Genomic DNA, 14,060 nt, shown 5'->3' on the forward strand with positions numbered 1-14,060 from the left:
GTAGATACATGTACTCTGTACAACACCCATATGAATACAATCAAAAGCAGCACGTAGGGTATTATCTCATGAAGAGAGCCCGAAGCTGGGTAAAACCCCGTGTCCGTGTTACCATCGCTCCAAGACACCTAGCTTAGGACCCCTACTACGAGATATGCCGGATATTGAACCGACAACCACCTCAAACTCCAGTACCTCAAACAATTAGATACACAAACGCTCACGTACAAGATTAGGTAGGTCACATGCAATTGCTCGCTAGCTGCCTAAACCCTAACCTAGATGTAGCCAGACATCAGGCGCTAGTCAGTAAACGAGGCTGCAGCCGAGTAGATGGAAGACGCTATCTGCAGTCACTTATGGGTGCGTGATATGCCGATGAGTCGACAACAACAGCTGCATGACTAGTAGTGAGCAGTCCACGAGTAGATGGAAGACAGACATACACAATTAAGGTTAGTATGTCCTTTCTGAAACCCCCATAAAAAGTCCTTTCTGAAAAAATAAATCTTGTATTTTAATGATTTAGTGATGGTTACTATGTAAAATTATTAATATTCCATTTGATCACTTACAACTTGTTAGCACTAATATTTGATATAATTTTAAAATTGTACCGAATAACATATTCTCGAAGTTATATATTACTTCTTAGGTTATATGATTTTTCTTCTTCTTAAATTTAGGGCCCCATTTTGCATTTCTATCCTAGACCTCAAATTTCTAGGGATGGCTCTAGAACTAGGGAATAACCGAATGCCATCATGTAACATTTCTTGCTAGATCACACCTCGATCTAAACTCGACTGGGTTATTCAAACCAAGATGAACTAACATAATGAATCATAGATGAATGATTCTCTAACATCACCATCATATTGTATAGAGCAATCTAGTAGAGTCAAATGTGGCGGTGATGTGAATAGCGCACGTCCTAGGGTTGGCACCCGGCGAAAGTGTGGCACCATCTTCTTCTCCATCTTATCTGGGCCACGTGGAGGAGGTGTTGGAGTGACCTCCATCTAGATAAGTGGAGATGTTGGGTTTTGATTCCCCCACTCTGGGGATGCCCCTCTTGAACGATGCACATATACCCCCTCTCCACCATCAGTCTTCTCCTCTACTTTGATCTTTATCTTCTCATGAATCCAAGGGAAGAAACAAGAACCATTTCAGAGTTTAAACGAGAAAGTTATGGTGATTTTTGTGACTTCCTCTCATATGGTATGGACTATGACCATGGACGGGCATACCAATGGTTGGCTTGTACTCTAGGTTTCACATTGTTTAGTATTTTGGCTACCAAATCTTCATCCTCAATACGATTCAGGTGATCTTTGGCTTATTGGATTCATATCAACAGCCCCTTAAACATCCAAGTATTGAACCTTAGTTTTATTAAGTTGCGGGGACTTTATCATCTGTAAAATACTCAAGATTCCTTGTATCCGAGGCTCATAACTTCAATAAAATGCTCTAAAATTTGGTCCATGCATCGGGGTAAGTCCACGAGAGATAGAACTCATCTGAAAACCCTACATAACAAAGAAGGAAAATAAATATAAAAATAACAATTGATGGGATACTCTGAGATGAATCTCAAAATATGGCGAGTTAACAATGATGAGTGAAAATGCAATAATCAACATCATCAATGTCAGAGCTAAATCCGGTAGACCTCGAGGTAGGGGATCCTATGCTAGATGTCTTAAACATAGGTAACCTGAACACATGATTTTACCAAGGTTCGCGCTCTCCGAGGAGATAGTACCCTATGGCATGCCTGTGTTTTATCGTGTTGGAGTAAGTAGATAGTGCACATAACTACCAAGAGATTGTATGCTGTGTAAGATTGTGTTTTATTGACTAGTCTAGCCCCGACTTATATAAGATACCTGAGACCTAGGATTGTAAGAGTCCTAGTCGGCTACGTCAATGGAGAGGACTTCTCCACGGATACAAAGTCCTTTTCTTGAATGTCAAGGCTTCCAGAATCTCTTTCATAGAGCATCATGGGCCGACCAAATTGACCCAGGATGGAATCGACCTAGGGGTCCTTAGCCCGGACTACCAGGCTGGGAACCGATGTCATGAGTGACCCATGGGCTAGGACACCGTCAATCGAAGAAGGACAATATGAGGCGCTTAATTGAGTGCCAAAATCTAGATATAAGCTTGGAAGAAATCCATTTGGACTAGGTTGACCGACAGATTCATTTGAAGGACGACACCGTGAACCTCTTGGTCGAAGAAAGGGTCATTGAGATGTTTTTGTTAGGGTAAGGGATTAGGGTAGATTGACTAGATGAAGACTCTCTAGGAAGAGGGGGCAAGAGAGCCGAGCAAAGTGAAGAAGAGATATGTCGGGAGCCATCATTGCTGCCTCGACACTTCCGCATTATTTCTAGAAAATGAACTTTCCCTAAATTGTGTGTTGCAAGGTGACAACCACAACAATTCAAGGTGTCATTTAGTAGGGGAGAGAGGCCAAACCTCCTATTCAGATCAAATAGACCACATGGTTACAATTAGATTCATGCTAATGGGTCGGAATTTTTTTCTGGCCCAACATTTGAGACCCATACGAGAAAATCCTTCTGTCCCAACAATGTGCCTAACATCTAACATACATTCGTATAATTGGTTTGACACCTGGCCATCAACCAATAAATATGCTAGTAACACGGAGTCCCGCGAACAAGTCACACACATGCTGATAAATACACATGAGTTTATTCAAGAAGAGAGAATAAACCATAAATACAAAGGAATATTGTTTACATCTAAGATTGCCTCTTGGGCATATATATGTTTCTAACAACACTATATGCTGTTGTACTACAAATAATAATAATAACATGTGGCGTGAAGCACAAAACTATGCTCAAGGGGAAGAATGTCACAAGACAGAACAATAGTTCCTTGTTCTTTTCCAGGTCGCAACAATATTTCTACATCAATGCTTCATGCTGCCCCTAGCAAAGTGTGGTCCGAAGGTGCACATAAGACCAACGACGGTGGCCGCGTTAAGCATGAAAAATACAAGGTGGTCGCCTGCAGGATTGACAACAGATACCAGGAAAAAATTAGAGTGAACCGAAGCTAGGGAATATGAATTTTGCGTGATGCTGAAATCATAGCATAACCCATGCATGTTCAAGATAATCTACTCAAATAGGATATACCTTCACTAAAATTTAAGGTGTGATACTAAACCAGTGCATAAGATCTTGTTTACTATGTTGTGTTATTTTGGTATGCATATGTGTTTCCGTAAGAACTGCGATGCGAAGACGTCTTGCACTAAAAATCTAAGCTTTAAATAGAAAAATCAATCATGCATGTAATTGTGATACATAGAATTTAAGAGATGGCCTTCATAAGTACCATTACACGTCTCGCTTTGTATAACACATTCAAGTCAACCAATTTCCAGCTATTTTTTATTCACACACACACACACACACACACACACACACACACACACACACACACACACACACACACACACACACACGTAAAGAATCCACAAAGCATGAATTTCTATGTTTTCTACCGCACGGCAAGAGCCATAAGCCATCCTTAAACCCAAAAATTTCAATAAAATTGTTTCATGTCATGACATAGATTTTTAAAAAATTGCTAGCAAAATGGTAGATAAATTGGATGTGTAGTTAATTCACGTAATTTTACTTGGAAATGTATAAGCAATGTAATACCTGGAAGAAATGAAGCAGTTTGGCGCCTTTGAGCCCATGAAAATCTACAGTGGAAATTGTAAAACATGATAAGGTAATTGTTTTCCCAAAAAAATTGACAAAAAACAAGGGTTAATAATAGAGTTTTATTTCATGGTGTATACGAGTTTATAATGTTTAAAGGAAGAAATTTTATTGTGGCTGCTATATAGTGCGTAAAGTGGTGGACCATAGCTACTTACATAACACCGGCAACAGCCGGAGCGACAGCTTTGAAGATGGACATTAGTGTTACAGAAAGTCCATTGGCCGATGCTCTTAGGTCTTGACTCTGTTTTTTCATGTATATCGAACGGTCAGAAATATAGAAACTAATATCATCAATTTTCATGGAACATATGGAATGCAACTTTTGATATAATTACAAAGTATTAGAAATCATGCAAACTTACCACAGCATCATTCATCAAAATATTGCACACCGTGATGGTAGTTACCTGCAACATTTCAAGAGAGTATGAGTAACACTAATTAATGATTGCTACCTTGAGTTCTAGTATATAACATATAAGCATGATAGTATTGGTGGGTAAGATAAACATATAAGCAATCAAAATATTTGTGAACATATGAGTAATTAGTAGTTTTATGATTTTGTTGCTAGCTTGCGCCAATTAGTTCCTGAGAACACTGTTTACGTGTATTGATTAGCAATCACTCCGATAGATAAACCAAAATTGGAATATTTTTCATAATATGAACTACTAGCATGTCCAAGTTTGAATACTTGTTCTACACAATAAAAACAAGATCTTTGCACTCACTTGGAAGGAATTCTTCAGAGAAGATGCACAATTTACTACCAACTGAAGATTGAACCCTGATAATGTAGTCATGAATGGATAGCTTGCAAGAAGTGGTAATGTCAAGATCTGCATACGAGAATTTTTGATGAGTTGAACCATTACAATATAACTGACTTTGCTGATCAAGTAGTAGGTATTCTTACCGCAGTTGCACGGACTAATGTGATAGGTTCTATAGCTTTTGCAACCGATGGATAAATCAAAATCTGGTATATTAGGAGGAAGAGACCTGATAAAAACGACAATAAGAACAACAAACTCTCCATGCAAAAAACATATAACGATGCAAGAAACATGATTTGTCAAGTTACTTGTGAGTTATCATGAACACATGCTTCATATTTGAATATGGTTCTAGCACGGCTTCACTCTTGATATTAAGTATCGATCATAGGATTCAAATGAAATTAGATAAAGTTGCCTCATTAGTATTAGTGCCCTCAACAAGTAAAATATATTTATACATAGATTTAATCTTATAGATTTTGTATCGAAACATATATGCCTATCAATACACATCTATGATAGAAAAAATCATATATACATGTGGCTAGAGTTGCTAGATCCTCCCTAGGTTCCTATCTCCAAAATTGTCTATGATGTTTAAAACTTCAAATCTTAATCAAATTATATATTGGTCATGACTTATAGATTCGCTACTCCAAATTTGAAGGAATCTTTCCTATTGCTCTTACAATTAGATACCTGAGAGTGCTAGGACACTGCCCACATCTGTAGAAGTAAAGCTTAATCCACCATATTTCCTGTCACTGACAGCCCAAAGAGAGAATACCTGCAATTTTATGTTTTGACCAAATCAAATCCATAATGATAATGGTAATGGTAATGCAACAAAAGATACAGAAAAAATAAGTGAAACACGAGATGCTATCTCAGGAAAGAAAAGGTATGATAAACATGAGTGGAGGATAATCAACAATCAAATGACTCATGTTACCTCTGCATAAGCCACATCCTGAAGAGAGAAAAGGCAATATACGGTGATAGCGGACATCAATGGCCAGTTCGTGAACAAACTCCAATATCCACCACTGCTTTCTTCAGCATTAGAGTCAGAAAGAGATTCCTCCATGGCTTCAATTGAATTATTTGAATCTGTGGCTTCATTGTGTTTATGTAAAGTTTCCTATAGCATTTTAGACATGTTAAATTTTAAACCAAGATCTCCCACAAAGAAATGTAAAGATGAGGTTATATGTGCAACATCTGTAAGGTCTTTGCTGAAAATATTCTAGGGTGCGTACAACTACATTAAATGCCTTAAGCAACTAAGTTTTTTTAGTTACTCATATCCTTGGTTGTTTGCCTTAACACCACTCATGACAATAGCTAAGTGCATTACAGCACAGAAAGACTCACCGGAAGCCATATGCAAGAAATTAAAGCAGCAACGGCGAGGATTGATATACACAGGCATGGGAGAAAATATGGAAACCTATAACAATGCGAGTTTAACAAGAATTAGCATCACGTAATAAACCGACAAAAAAAGGGTGCACATATCAAATTCTTACCTCCCGAATATAGATTCCTGAGAGAACATGCCTGGATATTTATCTGCTGGCTGATATAACAACAACACACAAATAAAATTAGCTTGCAAGGCCCCTAACATTTTATTTTACAATAACTTTATGCGAACATTAAATTCTTTTAAAAAGGAATATATGGGCTTGGTTGGTTTGCATGCTTTGTATTTGGCAGATTGAATTTGACTACCAATTCTAATTTCATGAGAACTGGAATTATGGCTCGAGATCAACTTCAATTCATATGCTGCAAAGCCATGAATTTTTAGAACTAATTTTGTATGTAAAAGTCATTCCAAAATTCATTTGGTTCAACGCTTTGAAGTATTATGTACATACACATATAATGATACCATGATAACATAATTTAATGTCGGTAGCACATATCTAATATAATGCATGATATTAATACTACGATACACTAATTATGTCATGATATTATGTTACATTAATTATGTTATTTACATAATTTATTAGGTATTGTAATATTTCCATCTTATGGTATGTTATATAGTGGCGGAACCATGTTCAGGCCAACAGGGGTCATGTCCCCCAGCCTTGGACACTATTATTATATGTGCACCAGTTTATTTAGAATTGGGTTAGAAATCCACTTTTACACTAAACAAAAACTATTCACTTGGCCCTAATCACAATCCATATGGGACGAGAGGTAACTATGATAGTGTGTGCTTACACACAACATATCAAATACAGTGAGTATTCATTCATGTCCATTAACAAAATTTGTATAGATGGGGAACTTGGCATATTTTTGCCATGGTGGGTAAACATTAACGTGTATCTAACTGGACGTAGAACCTACTTGCCCACAAAGCAAGTAAATGAGTTATATATGGATCAGGGAAACAAGGACAACCAAAAAAGTTTACTGGTAGCACGTATAATTTGAGAAATGGGAAGTTCGAGTGCACAATAATAAAGAAGATTTGGAGATTGGTTTTTGTGTGTGAATATTAAACAAACTATTACCTGTGCAAGATAACCACCAATGGCTGGACCAACAATGAGGCCTATGGCACGTGAGGAAGAAATCTGAAGGATTGCCCATCAATAGAAACGGCGAGCATTATTTTTCACCCAATAAAGTTGGGGGTTGGGTAATAGTAACATGAAAATATTGTAATAACCTGAGAATCTTACAAGTGATAATGCGAGGTGACTGTATTCTTTCCGGCATACTTCTGTAGCATAAGCCTGAACATGCGCAAAAAGAAGTCAATCAAATGTTAATGTAGTGAAACATTTATATTAATGGTGTATTAAACACCACAATCACGCTAGGGAAATATGTATACTCTTTTGAGAAAGGATAGTGTATGGGTTAACCATGTGAATACATGCTGGTTGGCTGGAATTTATCTACTACAACTTGGGAAGTAAAGATCGTGTTCACTAAAACATAACAATATTCATTCGAAATAGGCTAATAATCTAAAGATCCATGTGCATTACACATCAACCATATTTCTGAAATGTCACGCTCTCACAAAAATATTACACAATTAAGTCCAATGGATAACATAAGAGCTATTGTTGAACAAATTTAAGAATATGAATGTGAGTACATGATCAGTTAGTAAACAAAGTACAAGAACATGATGGAAGATTGTAGTACCAAAAAGATGAGTATACTCATGATTGTTTTGGTACCTTAATTGGCCCCAGCATACCAGACAACAACCCAAGCAAACCTCTTGTGGTTAATGCCATCCAATAACTAGAGCTGAGTCCAAATAGTGTATTCAAGGTAATTCTGAAACATATGAGGAAACATGCTTCAATTTTGGGTGCATGTGCAAAATTATAGCCAAAGAAAATCTCCTACTGGCGAGTAGGAAAGACTGTGCTTCGTAAACAATATTATCCTTACACTGCAATAAGGGTAATTACAAGAACAGGTTTCCTCCCATGCTTATCGGCCACAATTCCCCATACTGTAGAGGTGAGTGCTCTACCAAGCATATATGAAGCGCCTTCATTGATAGCAAATTAAGGTACCATAAGTTTATCACAGTACTTAAAGTTGAGGTATATCTCCTCACATCAAAATGTCCTTGCACAACTATGCTTAAGTGCTTCAGAAGTTTGACATAAAACACTATCTTTAGGAAAACTCACCAACAAAACCAGCATAAAATCCAATATCTTCTACTTGCTTAGCAATGTGCAGATCCCTTATCTGTAAACAAAGATCCGATGAAGATAATTTTATTAAAACTTAGGACAATATTTGTCACTCAGCAATGACAAACTACTTACCAAACAATATTTAGTTAAAAATCATGTTTCCAAACTTAAAATAGCCTAGTAGTTTTCCAAACAAACAATATACAATTTAATTCTCATAGTTATCATTAGATGGTATAAACTGTAAGTCTCATGAGTGTCACTCATATTTTCTACACAAAATTGTCACAAGCCACAACATTACAAGAATCATCCATTCTGGCCTACTACTCCCTCCGTTCGGAAAAATTTGTCACAAAAATGGATGTATCTACAACTAAAATACATTTAGATACATTCATTTCTTAGACGAGTAATTCCGAACGGATGGAGTACTTGGCAAGACGTTAGTTCCTTGTGTAAGAGCTACACATGACTTATTATTTAGAAAAAAAAAAGGCAACAATATTCATTTTTCTCCCTCCTTTTCGACTTTGGTCATTAGTAACATTGTTTTAAAGTGCGCCTTATAAACAAGTGACATCTCATTTGCCTAAATTTATTTAAACACCCTCTAGATAAAAGAAATAATGTTGACAAGTGAATAATTTGGAATGGTGAGAGCCAAAAATGGGGTAAAGTTGACTCTCTTTCTTTCTCAAAGACGCATCTGACTGCAATGTTTCAACTACATTTTCATGGTCTTATACAGAGCTTGCATCATAGATATATACTCTTCGTAGCGTTGCTCACCATAAAATACAAGAAGGGAAACAATGATTGAATCGGCAAGGCTGCAATAGGAAGAAGGAAAAAATTATATCAATTCATAATTAGTAATGAATAGACAACTCACAAGATAGAAGCAAAAAGCATCGGTAACTATTAGTCTAATAAAGTTTCAAATGTGGTTAGTGTTTAGTAATATTAGCACCCTACTCTCAATTAAACAAATGGAGAAGCTACCAGACTTAGCACGAATATTGCATTTCGATGGACATAGGCTAACCTGTCTGAGCGATCTCTGTCCATGAACGTGAAGGAAAAAAGGTAACCAAGTTTGACATGATGGAATCTTTGGTAAGATGCATCGTACAGACGACTACGTAGTTGGCAGCCCGTTGTTGGCGTGCATGTATTGCGCGTGCAATCTTTGGCCGGCAAATTGATCATAGATCTTCATGTCTACGGTTGATCTAAAGATCTCCATGTTTACGTTTTTCTTTTTTGAGGAATTGATCTCCATGTTTAGGTGCAATGGCCACTTTCCCACTGGTTGATGTGTGGTAAAAACTACTCCTTCTGTCCCATAATATAAGAATGTTTTTTACACTACATTAGTGTCAAAAACGTTCTTATATTATGAGACGGAAGGATTAGTAAGTACTCCCTCCGTAAACTAATATAAGAGCATTTAGATCACTATTTTAGTTATCTAAACGCTCTTATATTAGTTTACAGAGGGAGTATCAACCAAACTGGGCAAAAGCGGGGGTGATCCTCCTTTTCTACAAAAACAAAACACTAGGTGGGATTTCTCTCTTTCTTTTTTTGCTGGAGGATCTGCGAAGAGTGCGAAGATCCACAGGTTTCCTCATGTTCTCTGATTTGCATCCGCTGCGTTTCGGGGGCACAGATTGGTACTTGTGCGAGTGATGGTCAAGGACACGTAGCAAGAGGTTGTAAGGACGGAAGGGAGTATTTTAAGCGACACGAAAGGGGATTAATTATGACCAAGGGGAGATGTTTAGAGGTGGAAAATACTCCTTTCGTTTCCTTTTAGTCTGCATATAAGATTTGGTCAAAATCAAACTTTATAAAGTTTAACTAATTTTGTAGAAAAAATATCAACATCTACAATACTAAGGCTATATGGTACAAAAGTAATTTCATGATGCATCTAACAATATTGATTTCATATTGTAAATCTTGACATTTTTTTCTATAAACTTAGTCAATGTTAATAAAGTTTGACTTTGACCAAATATTATATACAAGCTAAAAAGAAATGGAGGAAGTACTACTCCACTACTTAAAATAGCAAGTGGAATGTGGACGTAAGTGATAATTGCACATGAACCCGTTTCGGGCAGAGTTTGGTCGAGATTACGGCGACGCATGCATCACCCAAACTTGTACTAGTACAAGACTAGAAGAGGGCTGACAGGAAGATAAAGACATCTGAGAAACAGTGCTAAAGGAACGACCGATGCAGCTAGCACTACTCTAACAAAGGCAAGATTGGCTGCCCCATCGCTTTGGACAAGTGCAAGTGCAAGTGTAAGTGTAGAAAATCCAGGCTGCATGCTTGAGCCTTGAGGCAAAATTATCAGTCTCGACTTCCTGCGCAGGGCCAATCAACCACGAGGAACGCCAGGATTAACCGACATGACATTAGCAGATTGTTGAGGACAGTGACACGGTCGGTGGAAAAAAGACGACGAGGGATATGTAGAAAAAAAGGGTTTGCGCCAATCAAATCAAAGTCTAAAAGGGAGGATGATCTAATCTAGTAAAAAAAAGGTTTAAAAGGGCGGACACAGACGGAGAGTAAGATCTGTAGGTTCCTGCTGCATACGACTCCACGAGAGAAAACAACAGCAGCAGTTGATTAAACAGTAAATCCACTGGAGAGGAGAGGAGAGATGATTAAGGGAGGGGATGCAGCGAGTAGAGAACGGGGGCACGCACTAGAGCAGACGGTGACGAGCCACATGCAGGCGAACTCTGTGTAGGGCACGCCCCTCCGCGTCTCGTTCCTCTTCTCCAGCCTGCACCCGGGGCAGTTGCCGTGGTAGTACGTCCGCTTCAGCAGCGGCACCTCCAGCCCGTCGCCGCCGGCATCTTTGCCCATCTTCCTCGGCGGGCAGAGGAAGCGGCCGGGGCGGTGCAATGCCGCACAGGACAGAATGGCCTTTTGCCTCTGCTCGCTTTGGTTGCTGCCGCTGAAGCGCGGCTCCTGTTTATGGTGCACGAACGTACAGCGCACGGTGGCCTCCTCTTTATGGAGCAGCAAGGATACAGCACACCAAATATTTATATTACTACAAAAAACCAAGTTACTAGTAGTACCAGCAGCAGCAGCAGCAGGAGTGGGTTAAACTAGCTAGCTAGGGTCCGCAAGGCCACCAGCCCACGAGGACCACTGCCGGGTCAGCCTTCACAGATTGTGGGGCGGGTACGAGATGCAGGCCACAACGTGCTGCACGCCCGTAAACATACAACGCGAGAGAGGGACGGGCTGTTTTTTCTTTCTTTTTTTTTCTGATGAATTCGTTCGACGGTGACGCCCTGCATTATTGCCGTAGAAAATGGGACGACAGAACGTGATGCGCGTTATACACGGAAGGAAGGAAATGCGATGATAGCAGCCACCAGGCATCCGAATCTTGTGATCAATTGGTTGGTCTTTCAGGCTTGACCCGAAATTCGTATCGGGGGGTGGTCTGGAGCTACTGGGAGCATGGGACATTTAAAGATATTATCGCATCCAGAAATGAAGCACACAGTATTAGATGCTGGAAGTTCAGACTAAAAGAAATCTGAGTCTTGTGGCTCATAGGAGTAAGCATCTAAGCACCTTCCAAAAGTGGATTAATCCTTAATCTAGAATGATGCATTAAGAAGTTTTGATAATAGAATATGTCCACATGTTGGAAAATGCTGGAATAGGATAAACTCTCTTGCTTTCTGATTTTGTATAATTTGTAAATATCGGTTATATTAATAAAAAATGTCGTAGAACAATTGTTCTTCGGTTGGTGCTTCATTTAAAGATATTTGCCCAGAATTTTCTCATCCACTACTAAGGAGAACTTGACAGTGCGGGAATTTTTCCAAACTGTTAATTCTTTTTTTTTAACGGAACAAAACAGCTTATTCACCGAAAAGCTTCCACGCCCCACTCTCAATACAGGCACACCAACAATTATGTTTGGCTGTGACTCGGAACCGTGGTGGTTTCTAGCCTCGGGCAGCGCTTATCTGTTCCTTCCCGGCATGGAATGGTGGCTCGCTGCGTCCGGCAGTCATGGGTCCGGTCAGCCGCTGATGGTTCTCGTGCCTGCTGATGGAGTTTGGCTGCTGATGGAGATGCAGCGACGGAAGGTGGGCTGCCGGATTGGCTGTCGACCGCAGGATTACGAGGGCTGGGTGAAAACCCGTCTCTGGCCATGGCTGGAGCATGTGACGGTGGCGTCTGTGGACGTCGTAACCTTCTTGAAGGCGTCGACAGGATGCTCTCTCTTCCTCTGCGAGGGACAACTCCGGGGGAAACCCCAGACCTGGAGGGTCGGTCGTTGGCGGCGTGCTGGCGTCGTTTCCCTCTCGAGGGCATCGATTTTGGAGTTCAATCCGGTCAGAGGGACCAGTTGGTGTGTTGGGAGGTTGGTGGTATGCGTTGGTGTGGCGTCGAGGCTTCTGTGGCAACCACGATTGGGCAAGTGAAGTCGGAGACATTGCAGTGGTAGTCGGCTCTTCTTCGGCGTGTTCCTGGGATTACCTCGGTTTGGTTGTTGTGGTGAAGTCGGAGCTGGGGCGGCGGGGCCCCTATGGCAACGATGACATGCAGCACGTGGTCCGTTCGGTGGTCTTCCACGACGCCAGTCTTGCATAGTTCTTCTTTGGATCTTTGCTTCAGAGCCGGAGCTGCGTAGCCCTCGATGCGCGTGGTTGAGTTCTCGCATGGATCTCCATGTTTTCCTACTCAGCCTCTGCGGTGAGTGTTGGTTCGACGTTCGTCCACGGAGAAGTCGGAGTCGCTTGCTCGAGGATTAAGGATGGCGATGACGCCTGTTTGGGGGAGAAGTGATGACGATGACGCTTGTGTGCTAGCTTGACAAGGCACTCTTTGTAAAGGTGTGCGTGGGATATCTTGGTGTGCCGCTCAGCAGTTTGTGACGGTTTTCGCCTGGTTTTCTGTTGATTAGATGGGCAATTCTCTTCTGCTTAATTAATGGATGAGGCAAATCTTTTGCCTCCGTTTCAAAAAAAAAACAATTACGAGACCTTCAGCTCATAATCAAAGTGTTCAACTCACGGATAGTTAAGACAGATGGATTTACCACTGGGGCAGTGCATACTCATCCATCAAAATGTATGACAGCTTAACCAGAGGAGAACCCGCTGCTCCCATTTTTGAAAAAAATTGGAAAAATGTTGCCATGCTAAGATATAAAATCTTCATCTGACTGTTACTACATGACAGAGTCAATTCAAGAAATCTTCTTTCGCAAGAAATCTTTTCACCTTCCATCATACAACTGTGAGCTTTGCCATGACAATACTGAAGAAACAGAGCTTTGCCATGACAATACTGAAGAAACAACTTTGCACCTCTTCTGGGAGTGCACTTTTGCCTTGAATTGCTGGGAGTCAATTATTGGACACAGAAACAGGAGAATTTTGGTCTTCAATGAGATCATGCTACTGACTCAAACTCTTCCTCCTCCTATTGCCATGGGAGTTTCTATAATGGGTTATTGGAACCTTTGGATGCAAAGAAATGGCAAAATCTTGAAAGCCAAGACACCCTCAGTTCACTCATGGGGAAGACTAATCAAGGAAGAGCCGCTTCTTCTCAGACATAGAATCAAGAATAAGTTTGAAGCACAACTCTCTGGCTGGATTGATCAGCTTTTGAATTAGTTAAGCATGCTGCCCATGGGCTTCACTAGACAGGGTACCCCCCGCCCCTGACTCTCCCTCTCGCGACTATGTCCGCCCCCTGCAGGCACCCCCTCCCCCGCCTTCCTTCC

At 40.2% G+C, this 14,060-nt stretch overlaps 1 protein-coding gene across 1 annotated transcript; it reads right to left on the reverse strand.

Annotated features, from left to right (window-relative positions):
* Positions 1-2,711: 2,711 nt before the first annotated feature.
* LOC119275813 (probable peptide/nitrate transporter At3g43790) lies at positions 2,712-11,310 on the reverse strand. Its single transcript, XM_037556734.1, has 17 exons — positions 10,996-11,310; positions 9,058-9,098; positions 8,257-8,317; positions 8,009-8,111; positions 7,789-7,891; positions 7,279-7,332; positions 7,108-7,170; positions 6,100-6,149; positions 5,945-6,020; positions 5,523-5,711; positions 5,270-5,357; positions 4,708-4,793; positions 4,523-4,630; positions 4,151-4,195; positions 3,941-4,029; positions 3,720-3,763; positions 2,712-3,054 (listed from the first exon to the last, which is right to left on the reverse strand). Exons 1-17 carry the CDS (start codon positions 11,156-11,158, stop codon positions 2,957-2,959), a joined length of 1,461 nt encoding a protein of 486 aa, XP_037412631.1. The 5' UTR covers positions 11,159-11,310; the 3' UTR covers positions 2,712-2,956.
* Positions 11,311-14,060: the final 2,750 nt, after the last annotated feature.

The sequence above is a fragment of the Triticum dicoccoides genome, chromosome 3B, assembly GCF_002162155.2.
Source record: "Triticum dicoccoides isolate Atlit2015 ecotype Zavitan chromosome 3B, WEW_v2.0, whole genome shotgun sequence".
Lineage (NCBI taxonomy): Eukaryota > Viridiplantae > Streptophyta > Magnoliopsida > Poales > Poaceae > Triticum > Triticum dicoccoides.